The 24,609-nt window shown below is 33.3% G+C and overlaps 2 protein-coding genes across 11 annotated transcripts in view; one reads left to right on the top strand and one right to left on the bottom strand.

The window, feature by feature from the left end:
• Positions 1–569: 569 nt before the first annotated feature.
• On the bottom strand, positions 570–2,430 carry LOC148629278 (uncharacterized). Its single transcript, XM_088547358.1, has 3 exons — positions 1,939–2,430; positions 1,257–1,543; positions 570–992 (listed from the first exon to the last, which is right to left on the bottom strand). Exons 1-3 carry the CDS (start codon positions 2,288–2,290, stop codon positions 705–707), a joined length of 927 nt encoding a protein of 308 aa, XP_088403484.1. The 5' UTR covers positions 2,291–2,430; the 3' UTR covers positions 570–704.
• A 7,952-nt stretch (positions 2,431–10,382) lies between these two features.
• The window catches only part of LOC148629277 (putative 3',5'-cyclic phosphodiesterase pde-5), a 59,575-nt gene continuing 45,348 nt past the window's right edge, over positions 10,383–24,609 (top strand). For 5 of the 10 annotated variants that reach the window (XM_088547347.1, XM_088547344.1, XM_088547343.1 and 2 more), the window contains exons 1-3: positions 10,388–10,665; positions 13,550–13,576; positions 18,318–18,383. In XM_088547347.1, the coding sequence (XP_088403473.1) occupies positions 10,533–10,665; positions 13,550–13,576; positions 18,318–18,383 (226 nt within the window). In that variant the 5' untranslated portion in view covers positions 10,388–10,532. Of the gene's footprint in view, positions 10,666–13,549; positions 13,577–18,317; positions 18,384–22,223; positions 22,572–23,423; positions 23,703–23,749; positions 23,964–24,609 lie in introns of those variants that run through there. The other 5 variants (XM_088547342.1, XM_088547345.1, XM_088547350.1 and 2 more) reach the window with 5 other exon arrangements.

The following is a 24,609-nucleotide window of genomic DNA, read 5'->3' as shown; positions in this document are numbered from 1 at the left end:
TATGTTGATATGTCATGGTATTTTTTTTCAATAATACAACCATGTCGAAAGTTGCGATAAGTTTGTTCAGGTTTCAATAACCTTTCTTAATGATATTTGTTATTATACTTCTGATTTATTATTTGATCATGAATTCTGATATATATATATTTCAAAAATAGAAGTCTTTTAACGGGTATCGGTTACACAATACAGCCTTTCAGTGAGCTTAGTTACATGTAGGTTTTTTAAGAACACGACCTTATAAGGATTAGAATCGTACTTTAATTATAGTGTTTTTTAACAGTATTAATATAGATTAAATCTATATGGATTTGGTCTCGAACAATAAACTAATTAATACTGTTAGGCAATTGTGCTCCCGTTAGAAGATTATGTATATTAATGTATATTAGGTCAGCTTTCTCCAAAATAAAAAGCATATCTTTTCTTATGTTTTTATTAACAATTTCTAACAAAAACTAGAACAACTTTGTTCCGACACACATTGCTGATGTATAAATACTGATGATATAATACTGATTGGAGACAGAACAAAGATAGGAAAAACAAAAAAATGCCAACTTGTACGAATCTAGGGCGTTCTGCATGTACGCACTTGAAACAGCGCTCAGCGTCATTGATTCTTGGGGTGACGCGTTTTCGGAATTATGAATTCCATATAATATCAATTCATGTTACCACAGTCTGAAAGGCTAAATGATTCAAAACTCTAACTGGTTTCCTATTGGTATAGCACTTTCTTCTTGTCCTTCTTTTTCCATTAATGCTAGCTGCTTACGTTGTCTGACTTTCTCTGCTCGTCTTTCGCGCTCCAATTGTTTTGCCTTCAATTCTTGTAATTTCTTTTCTTTATTTTCAGCGGCAGTGTCCAGTTTTTTATGCACAGTTTCTTCTTTCTGTTTTTGCATTTCCATAAATAAGTTAAGACACGTATTTGTGTTGGATTTTTCAAGTTCTTTAATTTTAGCCAATCTCTCCTCTTCCTTTTTCTGTAAACAAAAATTATTTCGAATAAATCACAGGCGAAAATATTCAGACGTGAGATATGAGTAGCTTAAGGTGACCTTCATGCATTTGTTTAGATAAATTTTATTTTAATGTATGCGTTTTTATTTGAAGTTGAGGAAATAAAGGTTTCTGTAAATTTGTCCTCTATTTTTATTCTGACAGCTTATCATTTATTGATAGCTGTTTTTGTGTTTTTTATTTGGTAGAAAAAGCATTTCTTTTTTTTCCTTGTCAATAGTGCTTACCCTTTTTCGCCTCTCTGCCCGTTCGAGTTTTTCTTTGATTTCTTCCTCGGTGAGTTGTTTTTTCTTTTTTCTTCTTTTTTCCAGTTTTTCCAACCTTGGCGGAGGCCTAGCATCACCTGGAGTATTAGCAGCTACGATTTCAAAAGTAGCGAAGTTTGAGCTTTCCCTCTTTGGTCGAGTAATCAATCCTTCTTCCCTCAATGACTGAAGTATCATGGATTCCTCCATTCGCTCTCTGTCTTTGGCACTTGTTCTCACGGGACATGGTGTTCCGGTTAATGCCAAGTCTAAAAAAGTATGACGAAATGAATAATACATTATATGAATAATAGAATGAATACTAAAAACCAATTTCCCATCAAATGTAACATTAGATTGTTAGATAGTATTTTAGGGAAAGCAATAATTTCAGATGGTGGGGAAATTGTAAAAGCTATAGGTTGTTTTTAACAAAATATGCGAATAAACTTTTTATAACGTTACAATATTCATGGAGTTTTTTGGTTCTTTGTATGATGTATTTACCACGCACTAAATTTTAAACACCAACCCTTTTCGTGTACGTTTAGTGTATTTTGTTTTTATTTATTTATTTATTTATTTATTTATTTTTATTTTTTTTTTCCATTCCAGTGGGATATTAGTTTAAAAACAACATTGACTTTAAAACTCAATCACTTACCTAGATTTTCATTATTGGTGAATTCGTGCTCAACTGTTCTGACTTTATCAGGATCAGAATCCTCTGTGATGACGAAGGCGTAGTCGGCTTCTAATCCAGAATCACCGCTCTGTTTTGAAAATTTAGACTGAGCTGAAAATCCTCGATCAGAATCTGCTAATGATCTGTCCTCATCTAAGCTCACGCTCGATCCAAACCCTTTGCTTGTCTGTGATTTTGTTTTTCTAATTTTCTTTCCTGTTTTGTCATCAATTTGTACTTCTCCCCGGTGTCTTTTAGTATTGTCTGTTTTATCTCTAGCTGGTCCTACTGGTTGAATTCTGCCTGCAAGTTTAGACTGTTTGCATCCCATCTTTGTTCTGTGGCCAAGAAAGTTCGAATGAAATTTCGATGAAATCGGAGAAGTATTTAACGACACCAAAACAATCCGATTTAAAGTTTCAATTGTTCTTATCAGAATAATGATAAATATTTTACCCGTTGTCAAGTTGTAACTATAAACTATCTACGTAAATTGCCGAACAACACTGACGGAAATTTCCGACGACCGAGTATTGAACTTAATTTTTTAAATGTCATATTGAATATTTTCTATATTGATCACACTTTGAAGGGCGCTTTACCTGTTCTGTCAAGTCATGACCATCATAAGCTAATTATACACCATAATGTTTTTGTTGATTGGATTAATATGATATTTACATGGGTTAATTAATAATTAATCTATTGATTAGATAAAAAAATTCATGTAATCAAAGTTATGATTTAATGACCAAAGTGTTCCACAGTAATCTCAGAAAGCACACGACATACACAACATGTTCAAACTATCATAAGTTTCTCATTTTAATTTATTTTCATTATTTTATCATAATTTTATACATATTAATTATTGAACCAATAATATACCACAAATATTTTACTTCAAACTTGTAATTAAATATGTGCAAAAAAAATTTAAGTAAATTTTCTACTTAGACTTAAGTGGACTCAAAATTCCCTTATCTCTGTGATATTTTTTATGTAAAAAAAATATAGATAAACTTTGTATATCAATGTTTAGAGAGATATGTTCCATAAACAGTTGCTTTGTTCAGGAAAGTGTCTAAGTATTATTTTCTTCAGAATTTGTTTCAAAGTTTATAGTTGGTAGCAACACATGACTTGCTCGTTGTTTATATGACACATGTCTATAAAAACAGGAAGTCCATCTGATTGTTACATGTCAGTAATAAAGAGTTAAAGATCGCAGAAAACAATACAAAGGCTACATTTACGTTATTTTATTTTTTTTTTTTTCAAAAGAGGCCTTCCTTTGAGAGGTACACGGGAGCAACCATTTGATTTTTATGGGGCGGCTATGATCAAATTTTCTGCATTTTGGGAAAATTTAGATCCTGCCATCTTTTCTTTGGCGCCAACGAAAAAAAAATTAGGACAAAAATAGATCCTGCCTTTTTTGCAAATTTTATCCTAGCTCCCCTAAAAATCAAGTGGTAGTTCCCTAACTGATCTGCTCTTTATTTGACTTTATTTATCCATCACTATTTCCATCGACAACGAACCTAATAACAGAAGCAAAAAAAGATTTGTACCGTGCTATCATTTATGTTTACCACTTTTTTGATAAGGATAAAAATATGGGATGTTTTAAGACGGTTTGCATCGAACACAAACGTCACTTGTAAGACGCGTGAAAAACAGCTTTTGTGTTTTCTAATTATCAGCAAATCTTGTAATGAAGATTGTGCCATAGCTGTGACACACAGGCAATAGGCGAAATAGGATTGATGACAAATGTACAAAGTGCGTTTACATACTGCAGAACGATTTTTATCAATTTAGATCGAAAAACAGAATTGATATAGCAGTCGCCAGAGCATTTAGATTTGTGAAGCCTGTTAGCATCTGCAATTATCTTACACTACCGCAGGAAAATAGTCCCATTGGCATACCCTATAGAGGTTCAAATGCAAATTGTTAGGTCCACTTTAAAGGTATTTTAATACATCACATTTAATTTTATGCTATTTAAACCAATAAACAACTTTTACTGCGAACTAAATGTACTGATTAATTTGGTTTGTATTAACAACGATCCAATCAAAATAGCTGACCTCTAACCTCATCAGTACCTGTTTTCATGTACTTCTATTCATTTACCCGAATTAACTAATCGTTCATTATATCATATGAAATGTATATATTTATAAACAAGTTACCTAATAAACCATATGATGTTAAGCTTGAAATGAAAACCATGCGAGATTATAAATAGTCATCGATCATAAAAATGAAAAAGAACAATGTTGACTACCAATTGGAAGAGCTGTTTTAGATATTTCATGCAGGGCTTTGCAGATCCATATATTTACAAAAGGGGCAGTGGTTCCGATCAAGAAACATATAAAGAAAGAGATTCCAGACAGGGACTACACTTCCTGTTCCAGGCTATTATTTGCCGCTCATTTTTTGCTAAATTATAACAAAAGGGTAGCATTACCCACGAAACCATCCTGATCTATCAATCACCATATCGTACATTTTATTACGGTTACCGCCTCGTGACATCGGAAGCTGAAGATGAAATGAACTTTGCTTATTGACGATGGCATACAGAGGCGGATCCAGGATGTTAGATTAGGGGGGCGCACAGTTAAAATTTCTTGAGGTTATTTTTTTTAAATATTCTTCTAGAGTGGGTGCAATGTAGATATCTTTTTGGTAAAATTATCGAGAAATTAAAGTTTCAACCTAAAACCGTCTAAATCTCAGGGCATAATCTATGATTCAGTGAATAGGAAAAGTGACTTCTCCCTCCCTTCATAATCTATCCCTGACAACTCATGCTTTGCAAACTTTAGGGGGCGCACGCCCGCCACGCCCCCGCCTGAACCCGCCCTTGGCATAGGAATTTCGATAATGCATTTCTCAGGAATGGTGTCAGTCTGTGGTCTGGTGCTATTGCTTTGTGTAATAATCGTTCTATTTGGCTATTTGGCAATGTTTTATAATGATTGAGTTGTAGGTGCTTCAGAGTCTTAAAAGTGCACGGCGAGTGTTTCCCGCACAAGATATGATTGTTGAAATTATATTCTAAGACGTCGGCGTTTATGTTAATGTACGTGTCTCTGAAACTAGGTGCCCTGAAACTAAGCGTTTTTACATGACACATAAGTTTCTATGCGCTGACTTGTGGGACTTGAGCTATGTAGCTTATCAACTGAGAAATTTACCTAGTTGAGAGAGACATATATCTACGGAAATGCTTTATTTCAATAATTGTTTGAGAGTTTGAATGATTTGACGGTTTCGACCTGGAAATCTTTAAACTGAATTTCGATTTGAAAATTTAGAAACTTGGAAAGGCCAACTAGTAGTTTGTAGTTCAATTATGCTGCGTGTTGGATGTTTTTGGTTAATTCATCTAGGTGTTCCATGTAAACCAACATCGAATCTGAATATTTCGCAAACTGGTGCACCGCATGCTACATTGCATCACAAATTTTGTTGTGTGTTTATTAAATGTCATTCGTAATCAGAATAGTAAACTAAAAATAAAAGATCAATATTAATCATTTAAAACAATAAGCTTGTGTATCAGATCCTGTACTTTCCTTTTATCCTGCTTTCATCCCATATTTTTTGAATTTGACGATTATTTACGGCACGGGTGTGCGGCCCCGAAAATTTTTACCCACCCCATTCATATATTCTGACAATGAAAAACGGACACCCATTCAAATATATGCAATGCATATATGTAATCCATTCATATATAACATGTATATATGCATGGCACTTATCAGTGTCTACATATCACAGCAGGATTCTAATCAGAATAAATGACATTGTATTTAAAGACATCATTAACATGTCAGAGCTAACTGGAACCCTTCCTGCTTATCAGTCAAGTGTTAATCTTTATTTACTTTGATAATTTTAAGGATCATGATTTAATTGAAGTCAATAACCATGGGTAACCATGGGTAACCATATAGCCTATTTGTAAATGTTGACCCCAATAACATATACTGCAACTAAAATACCTACCCTTTTCGTATATTACCAATCATAAAAGTAGACCGATACTGGCCGCACATCTGTACCTACCCATTGAAATTAATTTAATCCCCCCCCCTTCCACCCACACACACACACACACCGTTTTCTTGGTGTGTGGATTGAAGTGTATTTGCTTTGTGTAGTTTCCTTCATTTCACAATTATCAGACATACAGAAAGATAATTAAACAATCAATAAATCATAGAATGTTTTAGTTTATTCTAGTATTTCATATTGTGTTGGCGAATTCATGTGAAATAGAAGTAGGAACATGTCTTGAGCTATTTCCTCTCCCATCCCTGTAGAAGTCATTGGTCGCTTACATCTCCAAAGCGACAGTGACATCCGTAGATTCCAAAGAACGCGCTTCTCTAGGACAATTATGTTCTAAATTTCCCTTTTAAATACCTGGGAAGCGCAGTATGTTATTAGGACACGAATATTTTATCAAATAACACGATAAAAAAACTTAATAATGGTTATATAGTGCGCTGAATATTGTTGTCTTGTGCGCACAAAACAATTATATTGCGCGCACATCATCGTAAGTGGGTGAGTAGAGCACTACATATGACTAAAAATACCATATACGTACACTGAATTACCAAGCCAACGCTTTAGATCTTATGTACAAAGTAACTTGATTTCGTCGATGAAACATATTTGTCACCTAGAAGCATCTTAAAGACGTAAGGAAATATACGGGTGCATGACATTTTGAAATATTCGTCATTAGACTTTTAGAAAAAAAAATAACAAATATGTTTCATTCGGCCGTTATGATAAGTCTGTTATTTGATAATAGAGGTTCACGTTTTAGTGGGCATGTTTAAACTAAGTTATCTCTCTTGATACAAAGAATTTTTAATTTGTGATAGTATATCGAGCAATATTTAGTATTAGTGTCCATGGCGAAACGTGTGAAACTTAAAAAAAAAGTTTTTTTTGGTTATTTACATTATATGGCTTTCTGACAGCGCTCGTGGTACCCTACCGAAGTCCCATGCAATTAAGACCCCAACATCACGACACGCCAGCGGCGGATCCAGAGAATTGCCTAATGAGTGCCCACCAGTGGGACAAAAAAAAATCTTGATAAACAAATTATAATGTATGCAATTACGCACAAAAATAGTTATTTTCATAAATTTTGCAAATTGATAAGCCCCCTCTTCTGATCCGCCTATGCACTCTCTATTTACTCCCCTCCGAACCTGAAATCATAGATCCGCTATTGGGTCTACTTGAAACTTCATAAGCCTTACCTCTTTTCTGATTGCCGTACCTTCCTTCAAAAATGTTTTGTTTCAATTTCTAATTTTCAACACTATTTATCAGTGATATTTCCACAGATCCTTATTTGCTATGCAAAATATGTAAATTCATTTTATAGAGAAAAACAGAAACTTATTGGGATTTTAGCACACCAAATTTTACCGAAAATATTAGTGGTTGCATGTTCTTAAACCGGGAAAGTTACTTTAACAAGCAGAACACGGATTAATGGGGTTAAAGAAAAAGTAGAGGGTCTCGAAAAAGATAAGAAAGTTGAAATAGAAACTAGTGAGCAAAAAAATGAAGAAACATACAAATCTTTAAGAACGCCACAAAAAACCACCGAGCATGGACCAAATGCACTGGTAGAGTAATCAGCCTTTGCTTTCCTAGATTCTTCATTAAAGCTGCTCGTGTCATCTCTGGTATGAAATAGAAACAAGAGGCTCTCGAAGAGCCAGAATCGCTCACCTGACAAACCATACCGTATTGATTAAGTATGTAAAGGTATCACGCTTTGTTACCATGTTTGACAAAAAAAATTACTGAAAAAAAGCATATATTGAAGAATGCTGTAAGTTCAAAAAAGTACCTAAGGCACTGAAAAATGTTGGAAATGCCTTCAACGTGTTTTTAGAACCTCTGGAAGAAATTTTCGCAGGGGTCCCCATGCCTTATTATTCCACCAGTTCTGAGCAGGCAATATCTTGGTATAGATTTGCTGAAAAAAAAGAACATGAAATGAGGTTAAACCACGGCTATCCAAAATGTTCATCATCACCATTCATATCAGGAGACCATGTTTACTATATAAACCAATTATTGTTGAAATCAAAGCAAGTATAAAAAATTGCAGAAAAGTGGCTGCACAGAACAATCTTTCGTCATCACTTTTCAACTTAAAGTACCTAGTTTCCTAAGAATGGAATCTGAGCAACTGGTGAAAATGGTCGTAAATAGGCAGCCATTTTGAAAATGGCCGCCTAAGAAATAAATTCAATACTACCTGTCAACTTATGTTTATCTTATGGATAGCTTTCATTCTCATTATTTTTCTATAGTTTAGGGGGAAAAAGCAAAAAAAAAGCATTTTGACTCCAAGTTATATTTTAGTAACGACGGCCATGTTGTTTGAAAAATTTTAAATGATCAGTTTATGGAGGAAACCCTAAAAAATCATGCATGCCAACTTTCATTAAATTTTGTTGCAGTTGCAATTGGTTTCAGAGAGTTGTACACATTAAAACAACAAAAAAATCCTACAATAGGGAACAAATCATTTTGAAAATTTTGGCAAAGGTCCGTCTTCTGATGGTTAACAATATTACTCTCACTAGGAATTTGGCAAAATTCATGTTTTTGAGTTATTTGTTAAAAACTGTATTTCGACCCCTTTGTTTTACTTTTAGTAACAGCGGCCATGTTTTTTAACAGATCAAAAATCCAAACGGACATTTTGTTAAGGATGCCCTTTAAAACAAAAATACCAACTTTCATTGAATTCTGTAGAGCAGTTTCTGAGGAGACTCTAGGGAACAATCTTAAGTTTCATCTTTCATTTTGTAGTTTCAGAGATTTTTGAAGAATTGTTAACGACGATCACGACGGACGCCAAGTGATGGCAATAGCTCACATGACCAATGGCCAGGTGAACTAAAAAGCCGGTTACCGGTATGACAAATGAACCAAATTGAGTTCATTATATCAAAAACAATTACACTCATTTATTTTGCAAATTTTGGTATGCTGTACACGTGTTTCCAGGAATAACCTCTCATCAGTGGCATTGATAGAACAAGTACATAGGAAGGTCTTAATAAAAAAAAAGCATATATATACCAAGAGTTATTAATGCCTACGCTTCATATCTTTTGGAGTGAAAATTTTAGAACCCAAGATATAGAAGGCGACACGTCACCTAAAGCTCATCAGTAACACAGCTTATGCAAGTTCTTGAAAACTAATTTACATTGAAATGAGGGAAACATATGTTACTATCGTATATTTCAATTGTCCTTTCCAGCCAGGAACGGATCCTTGTTTCTAATGTCATAAATTGTCGAAAATAAGAATGTATTGTGTATGGCTTTCCATACTTGCAATTTTCGACTGAAAAATCTGGTTACAAATTCTTATTACGTCGTGTATAAAAGAATAAATTACAGAATTCAGCATAATGCTATCTCAGTTTGTTTAGAAATTATATAATGTTTATGATTTGTCATGATAAACTTCCAATATTACTGAAAAAAACATTTTTAAAAATGCATCATCAAAGATCGTCCGAAATGTCTTTAATGAATTCTTCTTTGAAACTAATTGTGACAATTATCAAGTTGACAGCACATATATACCGATTATTTTCTTATCAGTTTCCGAAAGTTCAAAAGCCTGTCGCCGACGATGAAGTACTTCTCACGGCTTCATACAACCACGTATTACCGTAATAGCACGTTTTTTTAATCATATTAGGAATCCATTGTTTTTATTTTCTTTTTTGTACAGAGGTACAAATACTACTACTATCCATGCCCTGAGTATAATATTTCTCCATGACTACCCATTCGAAAGAAATAATAGGGTATCTTCTATTCTTCGCCTTTCTATAGAAAATAGACAAATTCATTGTACTTTTTGTTTTTATTTTACAACAATTTTATGTTAAACTTCTCAACAAATTAACAATATCTTATAAACATTCCGATACTACATGTGACGTAAAAAGTTAACAGCATTGTAATAGTAAGCACCAATCGGGTGTACGCACGACAAACCTTACATGTACATGTATATTATCTGATCAATGGAGATTCTTCTGTTGTCTCTGATTATCAGCATCTTCGTCTACCTGATCTTTCACCTCTTCATGACGTCACAGAACAATTCCGTTAAATAAACAGGTGGAACTTAAGTGTTGTGGTTTATATTGATTTGTGAGAGAGAAAGAAGTTTTTTCCTCCATTTACCTATCTTGTCGAGGAACTGTCAGCAGCATAAATAAGCGTTTAATAAATCGAAGCGAACATTTTACCACTGTTAATCTTTATATAAATATGGAAATTGGCACAGTCAGTTGAAAAGGATTTAAATACATTAAATGTTTTGCTGTATTGGTTAGTGTGTTTAAAAAGATTGCACGGAAAAGTAAACTTCAATCTTCTGTATCAGTTTATACGAATCTTCAGCTTCAGTTGTTTACTCTATGATGGGAAGGTTCGCTGGATATTCACATATGAGCTGCTGATGACCCTATAATGATGTCTAGTCCTATACGGCAGATGAACCAACGCCGGCTACCCCCATTACCAGGGGTATCGCCGGGAAAATCTCCATGTCGAGGGAGGGACAGACCAATGCATACACCCACAGAGGAGATGATGATAACAGGTAAGTCATATTCGTACCTCCTTTCCATTCTATTTTCTCTTTAAAATTGATTATTTTATTATCATGTTGACGATCTATCACAGTTTCACGTCCAACATAATTGTATGCCAAACTACCAACCCTATGGCATGAAATTGTCATAAAAATACCAAGTGGTAAATATCAAACCGTCCTTACAGTTACAATAATATACAATCAAAGTGACATTAATGCCTAAGCTTGGAACTTATCATACAAAACTTAATATCGCCATGTAATATATTTCATTGCACGATTAAACCATTAAGTATTTTATGTCCAGCCTGTTAAAAATCACATAGCAAATTCTTATTAGGAAAACCTTTTAAAGTTTTATCATGGCTAATTAAACAAGTAGTTAAAATATCAAAATCAATATTTTTCGGTCATTTCTAATTACTTGTTTATATTGACTGTTAAAATTTAAACATTGACCAATACAAAACAATATTTTACTTGGTGTTATATTCCATCTGTAAAATATCTTAAAGTGCCAAGCATAAGAAAGTCTAATTACTGATAATTCCATGATGACGCAACAGCAAATTCACGTCATGTAAGGCCGAGATTTAAAAAGTTCACCTTATTGCAGAGTCATGACAACTTATTTAAATCATCTTTATTCGATCAGATGTGAAAAAAAGACTTAAGAAATTTTTTTTCGCTTATTTCAAGACCAAGCAAAGATCGCGAAAAAAATCGTTGTGAATAAGTCCCTTTGTCAAGTAACACTTGTAAACAGTGTTATTCGTGAATATGAATATTGGCGAAATCGACTTTGTACCTTTCTTTTCACTTTAACCGAATCAAATTATTTTCTGATTTTTGAACACCTACAGAAAATATCGTAAATTGAAAATTGGAAACTAAAACAAAAAGACGCAAAAGGAAACCGAAAATCAATAAACTTAAACACATACTTCACAATCATTGAATTCTAGATACGTGTACTTTCATATATTTCTGGTCGTAATTGTCTGTCAAACATTAAATAATTACTGGTTTAACATGGTTAAAATAAAAGTTTTACGCTTCGTGTTACTAAGACAACAAATATATCTACTATAAGTGTTTATGTGTATATTGATATATGTGTGGAAATGGACCTGTAGACATTTTCATATCAGCTTTTTGGCTCAGTGTGAGGTTTAACACATCGGCAAACTAAAGAAGATTCATGAGTTGTTATGTGTCAAAGTGCCTCAACGTATCTTTTCTATGCAAATTTCATTAATCTTATACGAAATTTAGAACTTTGCAAGTGTTTTTTTTTTTTTTATCCGGACATATAGACCACACGCTTCAACAGACTAAATATGCCGTCAAAAGTTTTCTGATACACTAGGCTTTCATGGGAATATATATTTTTGTTGCTGAAGCATGTGACCAAACTCTCCTGTAAGGAAAATATAATGAAAGCAAGTATACCCCCTCCCCAATTTGGCATAATTTACAGATTTGGCTACTTATGCACCAAGGTTTTCATATTATATATCGCGAATGAACTGCATACATGTACTGTCTTTCAAAAAAGATAACCAAAGCAGTAAAATTTTCTATGTTGGCAAATAAGTAAACACATATTTTACTATATATATTTCTGATTTGACTTGAAATAAACCGAACATATATCTTTTTCGCTTTACATAAATGCAATGATATACCGAAACTAAATATAAATAATGTGCAAATTCCAAAGCGACACAATATAGGAAAATTGACAACTGAAGCTTTCAGGTGAAACAGAAAACGCTTTAACACCAGCCTTTTTTACAAAGGCATAAATTTCGATTACATTACTATCCCAGACTATTACAATTAATTCAGACAAAGTATTGCGATTCGTTATAAAAATGATTTTGGATTGGCTTTGCAAATTATGTACGGAGTGGTCTATGGATGTGTTAAATGGACAATATCTTTCTCCGCCTTCTTGATTAAAAAACCGCATTTGTATGAAATAAAAAAGTCTATCAAGGAGTCATGACAGTGTCATCTTGGTCTGTGGTAAAAATGAATAATTCACAGACAATCTACAGAAGATTTGTTGCACGAAAAAGTGCAAAATATTCTTAGTTCCTGAAAAATACGTCAGATAAAATAAAATTGTTTCATATATAATTAACTAAATCTCATTTCTTACATGAAATTAATAAATGGAAGTGATGTTTTATGATCTGCCAGCCTTGGTATCAATGTCAACACACATGTAACGATACATACTTTAAATCTGCAAAGAAACAATCTCCACATGGTACAATGGCTATTGTCATTTTTTTTAAATAAGGATAACAAATATCTGAGATAATGATGCAGTAAGGGTTTGACACGTCTTTGTATTCCTTATAAGGTAACAAGAAAACTGGCACATACACGCGTCAGCGGTGTGTTCAGTAGGCGATCAAGAAAACCCGTTTCTTTGAGGTGGTAAAATTATTGATATGATGGCAACATTTAATGAAGAATATCCTTTAAAAGGATTCGAAATAAATATCAGGTAAGGACAGTCAAGTTCAGAATTATTTCATAATGTCTGACGAACTTGAATTTGCCAATAACATGTGACCCGAAGCCATTAGCAACACTGTTTTAGTGAATTGCTCGTATCTCAGTTATGATTGCTTATAATTCTTGTTATGTCTTTCTAAATATAGTTGTTATAAGAATTGTCTGTCTGTGTGTCTAGGCCCTAATCATTCAAATCAATAAAATTCCGGGACAGTTGGTGTTGAACCTAATTGTAGTCCGTTCGAAAATTAAATAAAGGACAAGTTAGGGTAAATGTCACGTTTATCAAGGTTTTGATGTAATTTATCCATTTTCACTGCTAATACAGTCAAAGCATAATGAGTATAAATTATTTCAGGTCATCACAAGAAACGAAAGTTGAAAGGTAATTCGTTGAAAATAAATTTATTAACCTGTTGTTGAGTTTGACTAATGGTTTGAAAATTGCTTGCATGCTCTCGATTGTTCTATTATATCCATACTTTTTATTGTGATTTTATTTTCGGGTATTTACCTTTTCTTGCTATTACGCCGATGAAGCCCTTAACAACGTTGTTTAGTTTAATAAGTTACAATTTCATTTTTGCGCCAAATCCGTACGTTGTGTATTGATATTTCACATTCTTATGCTTTTCTAGAGGATTTAAAACATCATCTTTTATATTGAAATTTGCGAATTGCAAATCACCAAATGCGAATACAGGATCGGGGCGCACCGAACTTGTGTCCGAAGGTTTGAAAGTATCTGTATCCGCCTCTAGTCATGACTAAATTCCAGAAAGGTATTTTATGTGGGAAGAACATGGAATTTAATTATATATTTCCATAAATGTTTATGCTGTCCTTTATCATTGATCAAAGTTACATGAAGTTTCAAATATGCATGTATCCAAATGTTGCTAAGATTCTTTGGAAAATAAATTACTAACATATCTAGGATCATGATGTTTTATACTTATAGATATTTAATAGTGAACAAATAAGATATAAATCAAAATGCATTCATATGTACTAAATAGAGAAATGGCCATTCAATATTTTCATATCCAGTAAAGCATAATGTTTTTTAGATGCGTTTCCCACTGATATATATATATATCTACCGAGTATTAAGTGGTCACATTCTTTATATATTTGCAAGAAAAATTAATTCGGGTTACTTCGATATCCTCTTACTATCATTTGCCTGTTTCATTTATTAGAGTTTTATAATTAGAAACTGTTTTTTTTATGGAATGAATCGGAACAGACATATTCTAATATAACTAGACAAATTATGTGCATAGCTCACTTGGTGGTACACCTGCTCCCCTCCCTAGAAACCATATACTGAAACCCCAATGAAAAAAAAAACAAAATAGAAATTGCACAATGGTATCGTGTGATAAAGAAAGTGTGAAAGTTGAATCAAAGTCCATTCAGTGGTTTAAGGGGGGTTGCGGATCTGAACTGGGGACGGACAACATGATCAATCTTTAAGCGGGCAGGGGTATAATAAATACTACCAGTATTTGAATTGTCACGTGAAATCGCCATTTTATACGATGTGTGATTTCTCTCTTTTTTCTTTCATCATTGAGATTTGTTTAGAATGTGTTGGGCACAAATGTGTTTTCCTTTATTCAATAGAAATGTTGATATTTTCTAAATCGTATTTGTCTTAAACCATTAAAATAAGATATCTCAACATCGGGTTAGCAAGCACGAAGAAATCTCTTATTATCACAGAAGTCTACTATAACAATAGACTCTGTTAAGTTAGCTTCATTCATCGACTTATTTATAGAAATTGATAACAGACGCGATGGTTTCACCTGTCGGTATGTGTTCAACCGCCGTTATTTATGCATCTACCAATATTAAGTCCACCAGTCCATGAAGACTGAAATATAGTTCTCCACCACGAGAATTGAAATAGCATTTCACTGAAATCTCAGTCTCCACCACGCGGACTGAATTGAACATTCTACCTCCATGAAGACTGAAGTATAATTTATATCTTGAGGACTGAAATATTAATCACCACCATTAAGTCTGAAATATCACTCTACTGATATCATTTTTTACACTGAGGACTGATATATCATTTTCCATCAAAAGGACTGAAATTTCATTCTCTACCATGACGACTGAAATCCCGTTCCCCACCATGAAGATTGAAATGCCGTTCTCCTCTCGAGGACTGAAATATCGGACTCCATAATGATAACTCGACAGGAAATTCTGTTAAGGTTTTGGACGATTTCCTTATTTTTGCTACTGATTAATGACCGCTTTGTTTATGAACATTCGGTTGCATTTTTTATTCTGTTTTTGTGTGATTTTTATTCTTTCGTTTTTTTGTTTTTTGTTTTAGTGTATTTCTTGTTTTTGGATTGGCCTCGATCCTGTGGCGGTTTCGCTTATTTTACTTTCCCGTTTAATATAGAATTATTTCTGTATAATTATGTAGAACTAAAACGGAACCGTTCCAAATGTAATATAGCCTTGCAAAACTATATCGACACTGTGTATTAAAACCAATTTAGGAAACTTCAATTCCTTCAATGATATTTACTAACCACTTATGAAAAGCGTATAATTATCATGTGGGTGCAACGAATTCGAAATCTATCGAATTTGGCTAAAACAGAATAATTGAACATGTTCTCACGAATAAAACATTTTGAAATGATTTTTATTAATTTTTTTTTCCACAATTCTTTGGTGTAAAGATTATGTTCTACTTAATAGTTCTGTAATATCTTAATTCTATGTATGAAAGTTGTCAAGTTGATATACATGTATTATCGTATTAGAAAAGAATTAAAATCAGAATAGCGGTGTTAAATACAAAATAAATGGCGGTCTGTGTGAAAAATAAGTCTGTGTAGATCTAGATGGTAAGGATCCCATATTAATAAAAAAAACCGAAAACATTCAAACGACTCGACAATTTTACACGTTTAACGTGTAATGAAACATCATTGTTTATTCAGACTACATCCATGCAACGTTTTTTTTCAAGTTCAATTTTAATCCTAGCCGACGTCTCAATAACTACAACTGGTTTCTGAATCAGATACACGTTGTCCACTTACTGCCATTATGTCTGTAATCAGTGTTCGCACTAACAAGCCATGAATTACAGTTATACATATTTTTGCTATAATATGGAGTAGGCAATGCCTAAATCAGCGAGCACCGTGGGCTGTACCATACATGTGCCATCTGTGTGAGACTCATAAAAATAATAAAGGACATTGCAATAAATAAATATTTATATTTAAGCAACAAGCGAAATCAATATTTTTATTTGAAAATCTGCCTTGTTAAATAATGGGAGAGTTTTTTTTTAATGAATGAGTGACTGGAAAAATCCTAGCCCCATACACCCTTTCCCATTTCTTTCAAAGTGGTCGATAACTTTATAGCACTTCGCAATACTTCACATGTTTAACCCTTAAAAGCACCTCTAGCAACATCCTTTTCAGTTTTGGCCGGTCAGATTAATCTGTACTGAGAACCTTAAATATTACAGTTCTCCACGGATGGTAGGACTATTTTACACACATCATGCGACGTAAAGAAAATTCAGACGACAGTTCCAAATTCCAAATGATTGCCTTCCCTGTCTTAGAAAAGCTATGCTTCGACTTGGATAATACAATCGGAGTTATATTTTTTCCAAGGCGGGTTAGGTTCTTGACAACAGCAACAGTGTGGAACAGCGGAGATACACGTACGTACATCCACGGGTTTCCCGAAGTTTTTAAAAACACCGCATTCACTTCTTTATGTAAAAAATACAGAAAAAGACTTGAAAACTATCAGAAAAGATGAATTTATTTTTCCTGAAACGTAATCTTAACCTATATATTTTTCATTTGTTTGGTTGAAGGAAATAATGAATTTTCTCCGTAAGGACAGTCACTTTTTGTTACTTCCGGGACATGACTTTTTTTTTCGTAAGTATATTGTGGAACCTTAAGGGAAAATTAGAAAGTACACGTAATAAAGGTAGAGCCAACACCGCTTCTCGGCGCTCGCTATTACCCTGCGCCCATATGATGAGTTCTGTTGTTCTGACTTACGTTATTCTGTTCATGGGGGAAGTCATAACGGAGACATTAGGAAGTGCCGAAATTTCTTAGAATCATGATAGCACCCTGGGATAGAAAATATCCGTCAGAAGGAAAAATGGGGAGAAAAAACGATAAACAACATTATGGTTCTTCCAAAGTCAAAACCTATAGGACATACACATACACACATAAGAATGTTAATATATTCATTATTTAAATACGTTCTAATTTTTTTATATTTTGCAAACTCCAAAATGCAATTTCACTATTATTTTAAATTTATGAAAATATGATTTTTATGCACATACATTAAACTTTAAAAATGCACAATCAAGCGAAATAGTAATTTCATTTCATTATACTCGTCAACTGTCCCTTTGACATCTTGTTGAGATCTCAATCTTGATTTAATGCGGGAATACATTTAAACGAGTGAATGTCCTCGGCCAAAAAATACATAGAAAAAATAAAAATATGTGTATTTTCAATTTATGCGATTTTTATCATTCCAACATTGATAGGACCTCAACAGAAGAAGACAAGCAAAGGGTAATGACAAATGTTAAAAACAATGAATTAGGAATCATTGTTTCAAATGCTTGAGATTAACTTGTAATATGCATGGCTCAATTTTAGGCGACTGTTTGAAGAGTAACTGTGTGTTCTGTTCATAGTTTGCTCCTCAGCGTTCGTGATTATCATTTTGTGGCTTTTTACATTTCTTGTAATTCCGTTGGACTTACACTGGTTGATAATCTTACTTTTTTCTAGAACCGTTTTTTTAATTTTAGGTAAATCATGATATCAAAATTCCGAGCGGAGATCTAATGACTAACTCAAGTAATCAGTTTCCCTCACTAGATCAGAGCAAGACGATTCATTAGAATAAATCCTTTATATTTACATCAACAGACTTCTTCAAGTTCCACAAATACGTTCATTGCTGTAAACCAATTACGCAAATGAACACGCTAAGCACACGAGTTGCTCAATGATTATTAAACCCAGTCATTCCTGCAATAATACATGCGCTAATTAACTTGCTTCCTTTGTATTTTACAGGAATTAGCTCAGTTTTTAACGATCAGACGATGACGTCAAGCCGTGGTCGTCATTATATGGGTACAGGTGAGTTCTCCAATAAAAATTCTCTAACATGTCTTTTCCTTTAAAATTGTATGGACAACGCTAATAGAAGGAACAGTCTCAGATCAGTATTACATCTTTTGCCATAGAAAATCTACTATTTATGCCTTTGCATAAAACTTGTGTTCTTTGTAAAATCAGCAGTGTTTCCTGACTAAAACGATATTAGATATGTTTGTGAAGCAAATTAATCGATTAATGGAGTAAAATCACATTGTAGAATATAAAGACGCTGACGTTATCTAACGTTTGATCGTTTACTATAAAGTTAAGTGATTCGGATTTGCCTTTAGAGCACTGAACACCCGTGCAATTGTCTAGAAATGTGTATTGTTCATTGATTTAGCACACTAAGTTATATATTTCATTGCATTAAATACATCTTGTTTTAATTTTGACTATTTTTTGTTATTTCGTAATCACATATTTGTAAGTTCCACAAATGAAGCTAGCGAACGATCACAAGTCGTCTTTGTGTATGTCTCTGGTGGTTCCCAAATCTCTGTCTCCATGGCGTTTATTTTGTGTTAAGTTGTCTCTTAATTTGTTTTTTTTTTTTTTATTTTTGGGGACGGAGGTAGTATAGGCTCATTGCAATATTGATCGAGAGGCAAGTTTTAAATATATGATGACTCTGTCTGGAAGAGTGGCCACTGTTGTTACTAGTAGTGCCTAGCATAAATGAGTACGGAAGTGTTTTGTAGCGCCACTTTGGATCCGATCACTGTATACAATCAGACTAGCGATCGTTTCTCCAAATAGCTTATATAAATAATTTCCAAAGTATCTGAACTCACAATAAGTGCATAATATCATGATTCCTAATTTCGTGATTCACGGTGTAAATATCTAGATTATCACAGATTGATTCGTCTCGTCATAGATTTCCCCCCTTGTTGCACTGGCAATTTGTGCGTTTCACAGGCAACTTAACGTTCTAGCACAGCATGGGACGCTTACCCACTAATGTTTCTAGTTCATTTTAGTAGAACCTGTGATACTCCCATACTAGTATTTTCTGTGTTTTCTTGCTGCTCGAAAACACAAAGAACACTAATATCTCAGCTAGTAGTACGTGACTATTGTGTTCGTTATAATTACACGTATTTCATTTTCTTTGCTTTGTTTTTTTGCTTCATGACAGTTAAGTCTCAATATCGCTGTCACGATGGCTTCCAAAGATTTAGCTCTCACTTCTAGGAATATTGTAGTAATTCTCTTATTTTCATTGTTCATATGGTCATTTTACTTCTGTACGTGTGTGTTAGTGTTTTATTGCTTTAAAGATTGAGAACACGTCAAAGGGAGTTGGTTTGATCTGAAAAATCTAACAGGAAAATAAGCATCCGTTTATTACTTAGTGTTTACGTAGATACAATTATTAATTAGAAATGAAGTCCGTGGATCAAAGAATCAATTGTCGTTGATTTGATGGAAACAGTCATTAATGTAGCCTATGACAGATAAGTCTTTTAATAAGCGTGTACGAGCCTTCCTGGATATAATGCATGTTCCGTTAGATAATAGAAGCCAGATCTAAATCTGCACCATCCTTTGATTATTTCTGATTAGTATTTGTCTTGTCAGTTAGTTATGCGACCTATGGAGTTCTATTTTGATGTTAATTTCCATATTCACGTAGAGTACATATTTCAAGTAATGGCTTGACTTCCTGCACTTTGTTTATTCCTGTCAAAGTTGTTTTGTTTTCCTATAACATACTGAATATTACATATCAAAATCTGTATCGCATGCTGTATCAACCCTAGACCTATATCACCCCTCGGGCTGGTGGCCCTTTGGATAACATAGGAGTTTCGGGTTGATACAGCATGTGATACAGATTTTGACGTGTCACATTCATTATATCATATATTTTAACCGTACTTCCAGTATGGTCTGTAAAGGGGTGAGATTTGGGGTATGCGATATAGGTATAGGGGTGTGATACAGGGTACGCGATATAGGGTAGACAATATAGGGTTCAAACAAATACTTATAATTCATATACAAAAAAGTTATATTTCAATCTAAATATATGATAAACATTGATATTATTCCAATTATGAATTAGCCTCGCAATAACAATTTGATTTCTTTAAGGGTTTGTGTTATGTTCTGGTTGTGTTTTTCTCTGTAATTTCTTACTATAGCTTTACTTCTCCCTCTTTCCCAATATATATTACAAGTACCACCGAAGTTTCTTCCTCATGGATTTTAGTCCTGAATTTTATTTCGGTTTGAAACCCAACTTTTTAAAAATTTGGAATTTATATCTGAGATAGAAATTGATTAACACTATATTACGATATCTATTTATGATTCATACGTATAGTTTTTTTAAGATTTTATTGACATCGGGTTGATTTCCTTTCATATCGACGCCAAACATTTAGTCAGTTTGAGTGAATTGAATACCGAAATAAAACGTTTTTTTTCTATTATTTTTCATTTGTTTTTATACAACGTGAGACTGCTGAAATGCAGGAGTAAGTTCTCGAAATGAAGAAAAGAAGATGGTATGGCTTTACTGTAACTGTCGTATAGATTACTATCATCGAATCGCTCATTGTTTCTAGATCTTGAGCTCCTCCAAAGAGATTTTAAGGTTGCAGATTTTTTTTCTGATTCATTTACACTCCTTGACGTTTAGGTTTCACGCACACACGCACGATACCTAAACCCACGCTGAACGCTTCACTAAACGCACGATGAACGAACGCTTCTATCGTGCGTTTAAAATGCACGATAAACGAACGCTTCCAGTGTTAAGGATTTCTGTATTATAAAATTTTACGCATTTTAAAAAAAATAATTCCTTCCTTTTGCCTGTTTGTCCATTTTTCGGGGCATCTGACCTACTTGAATGTAGAAGCTGTTTGTTTTACTGTAGTTAAAATATGTTATACTTTTTTAAGTAGAATTTCTGATCATGTAAGCTTTTTAAATAGACTGAAATTGAATAACTTTTTTGAGTGGTTCAAAATTTTGCTTGAGTATTTTTTATTACATTAAGTACATTATAGCGATTAAAACAGTAACTTTGTCTTGATCTGCGATTGAATGACCGATACACGTGTGCCTGGTAGTTAACTGGACAATGCATTGAGAAGGAGCAATACCTATGGAAATCCAGGTAACTACTTAAAGCAGTTCATCGAGTGGGGTCATTTAATCAAAAGAAAATCAAAAGAAAACAAACTATATCCAAGAAATGTACTATTATACTCGCTGTAAGACCAGCATTAATATCGACAAGTACCAGAAGATACGATCATAGTGGTGCCATTTTAGAAATGGCTTTACAGGATTTGTTTGAAATTTCTTTTATTATAATGGATACGTTCCCAGAGTCTCTGCATATATTAAAGAGTCTCCTTTATGTTCGATGTGTGGAAAATTGGTTAAAACCCCATTTAACTACGAAGACTAATGGCGGAACTGCAGGCTCTTTGTGGGGTTCTCTTGCTATGAAAAGAAGAAAGTTTTGTGAATCTACATAAGAAAACTACGTGATGATATATTTGGAATGAATATGAATGTTTTGTATGACAATTTTATTATTTATTCTTGTCTCGTATGTAAAATAGCCATAAATCAAACAACCTTACATACTATGTTTTAAAAGCTAACAATTAATTCAAGAATGATACGAAGATATGTATATTTTATGTCTTACTTTTTCAACGAGAATGAACTGCAGTTTTAGAAGTAAATTTATTTTAATGTGCAACAGAAGTATATAAATGAACGCGAGTAAAGGTGTATCGTGAATTGAGTAAACAAATTAGACTCGACCGACTTGATCAGAATTTAAATTCCAGGTTTAGATATGAATTCTATAACTAATTTATCTGGCGGTCCAAGTACGACCGTTTAAATTAAAATGTATATTTGACTTGTGCGTACGGATTTCACGGTTCTTGGACATTCGAGTTTATGTTATGGATAAGTTTAATATTTGGCAGTACTAACAATAATCTGCTTATACCAATATACTGTTCTATATGCCCTTTCTGCTAACAAATAGAAAATCGATTTTAAAAAGTGTACCGTGAATTTAATGACGGAAAAGTGTTGTCAATACCCGCGGAGGATATTTTTACCGTAAATGTGTGTTAGAAAGTGGCTTTGGACTGTGGTATAATGGTCATTCTTTTAGTATGGCAGGTAATATATCACTATGGATATATAATGTAACCTTTCAAGTAGGTTATGATATATTGTTCTGTTGAATGCATTCAGTCGCTTTGATTTTTTTTAAAATTTAGATCATATGGATTAGAAATACATATTCATCTGACAACTTTAGATTTGATGAATATATATTTTCGCATTTAGTCAAATGTTATTGTAATTAGTATGTAAGCTATGAATATTCGGAAAACATATTCCTTGGGAAAGGTCTACAAAGTGCAATAGCTCGGGAAAGGTTATGCCATTGTAAAATAATTAAGCATTATTACCAAGACAATGTGGAGTATTTAATGTATTGTTCATGTGACTTAATTGACAATATTATAGCTACAATACGCAATAACCTTATTCAAGGTTTATGCCTGGATGGTCTTAACAAACAACAATGGTTCCGCCGCTTGAATGTCGTCATGATCCATTTTATCATTATAAACAAAAGTCGGTTATCAGTCATATTATCAGTAGTAAATTGCAAAACGTATGTATGGGTTATTTATTTGTTTGTATTCTGGTTGAAAATGTAAAAGCGAATATATAAGTTGGTCAAAATTCATACTAAATGGGGGAAATGCTTAAATAATTATATCTCCTGTTGAATAAGTGTTTTAAAGTTGGTTCTTTTATTTTATATCGTAAGAAATCCTTACAAAACAACCCATGAAATGAGTTACCGAATAATATCCTAATGCAGTGAACCCGTTAAGTTTCTTATTCGGTCTTGTAAAACTGTCCTAATTCATTGCTGCTCTGGTGGTGCTGATCGTGAGCGGCATTGCTCTTACTGTACCAGGCGATAATCACTTGTTTTTTTGTTTTTTTTTCATTGGCATACGCTATCATGTGGTAGTCAAGACAAGTAATTGCGAGCAAACACTGTAATGGTTTGTCACGACTATTGTGATTATAAACATCTAGACCTGTATAGACACCTGCATTCTTAGAACATTATCGCTGATTAGTATACCAGAACCATAGTTATGTCATGTCAAAAGTAATTTGTCAGGAATGAAATCATCTAACACTCAATTTAATTAGGCTCGAAAATCTTCTGCTTTATTTCATAGAAAGGAATTTAAGGATCGACTTTGGAACAATATTATGGAGGTATGTTGCATTTATATATAACGAGCAGCATTATAAATGGCTATAAATGCAACTGTTCGGACTGGCGTCATAATTATAAATGGTCCCACAACTGTCCGGACTTACAGCACTGAAGTCATAATTATAAATGGTTCCACAATTGTTCGGTCTTGCAGCACTGGAGTCATAATTGTGAACTGTATCGAAGTTATAGAGAAAACATACCAATGTTTGTTTGGTTTGATGATCTGTCAATAAAAAGTGTATTCATCATGCTTTTATGTAAGATTTGCGATAAACTTATTAGAACATATAATACAATATTTAACTGATTGACTTGTGTGTGTTATTCATTTTTTTATATTGTTTTTGTTCTTTTTTTTTTGTGGGGGGGGGTACTTTTTTATCGTATTACTACTTTTTAAGCAAACAGTGTCCTTTGTGTCAAAATGTTTTCCAGAACTTTGTATCCTAATTTTAATATACAAAATGTTATCCTGCTTACTCGTGTTACGTTGGTTTCCCCCAGAAATGTCACCTGGAGGGTTTGCTTATTCTTGTTTGTAAGTTACTATTAGAAAACGAATACCAATTTAACGTTGATCTGAGTTATTACGGGATTTGATGTTAAGTTTTCAATGGACGTCACAGTAAAATGTTTGCATTGTTATTGTCAAAAATAAAAACTTATCAAGAAATTTCGCTAAATAAATATTTACTGTTCCGACGACCGTGCTTAGAAAATGTGTAAAGGGACTTCATAAATGTGTTTGGATTATAGATTGGTTTTAAATGTACCACTAAGTAGAAAATCGATCTCGACATTTCTATCACTCAAATGGAATGACTTAATTTTATATATCACTTACTGTGAAATCTCATGAATCAAACGTGTGTATGTCAAGGCATTTCAGAATACTATTTAGTT

This window comes from Perna viridis, chromosome 1 (genome assembly GCF_037379345.1).
Source record: "Perna viridis isolate PV_CMFRI_1.1 ecotype Kerala chromosome 1, ASM3737934v1, whole genome shotgun sequence".
Classification (NCBI taxonomy): Eukaryota; Metazoa; Mollusca; class Bivalvia; order Mytilida; family Mytilidae; genus Perna; species Perna viridis.
Note: the sequence above shows the minus strand (reverse complement) of the source record. Positions and strands in the feature narration are given on the sequence as shown.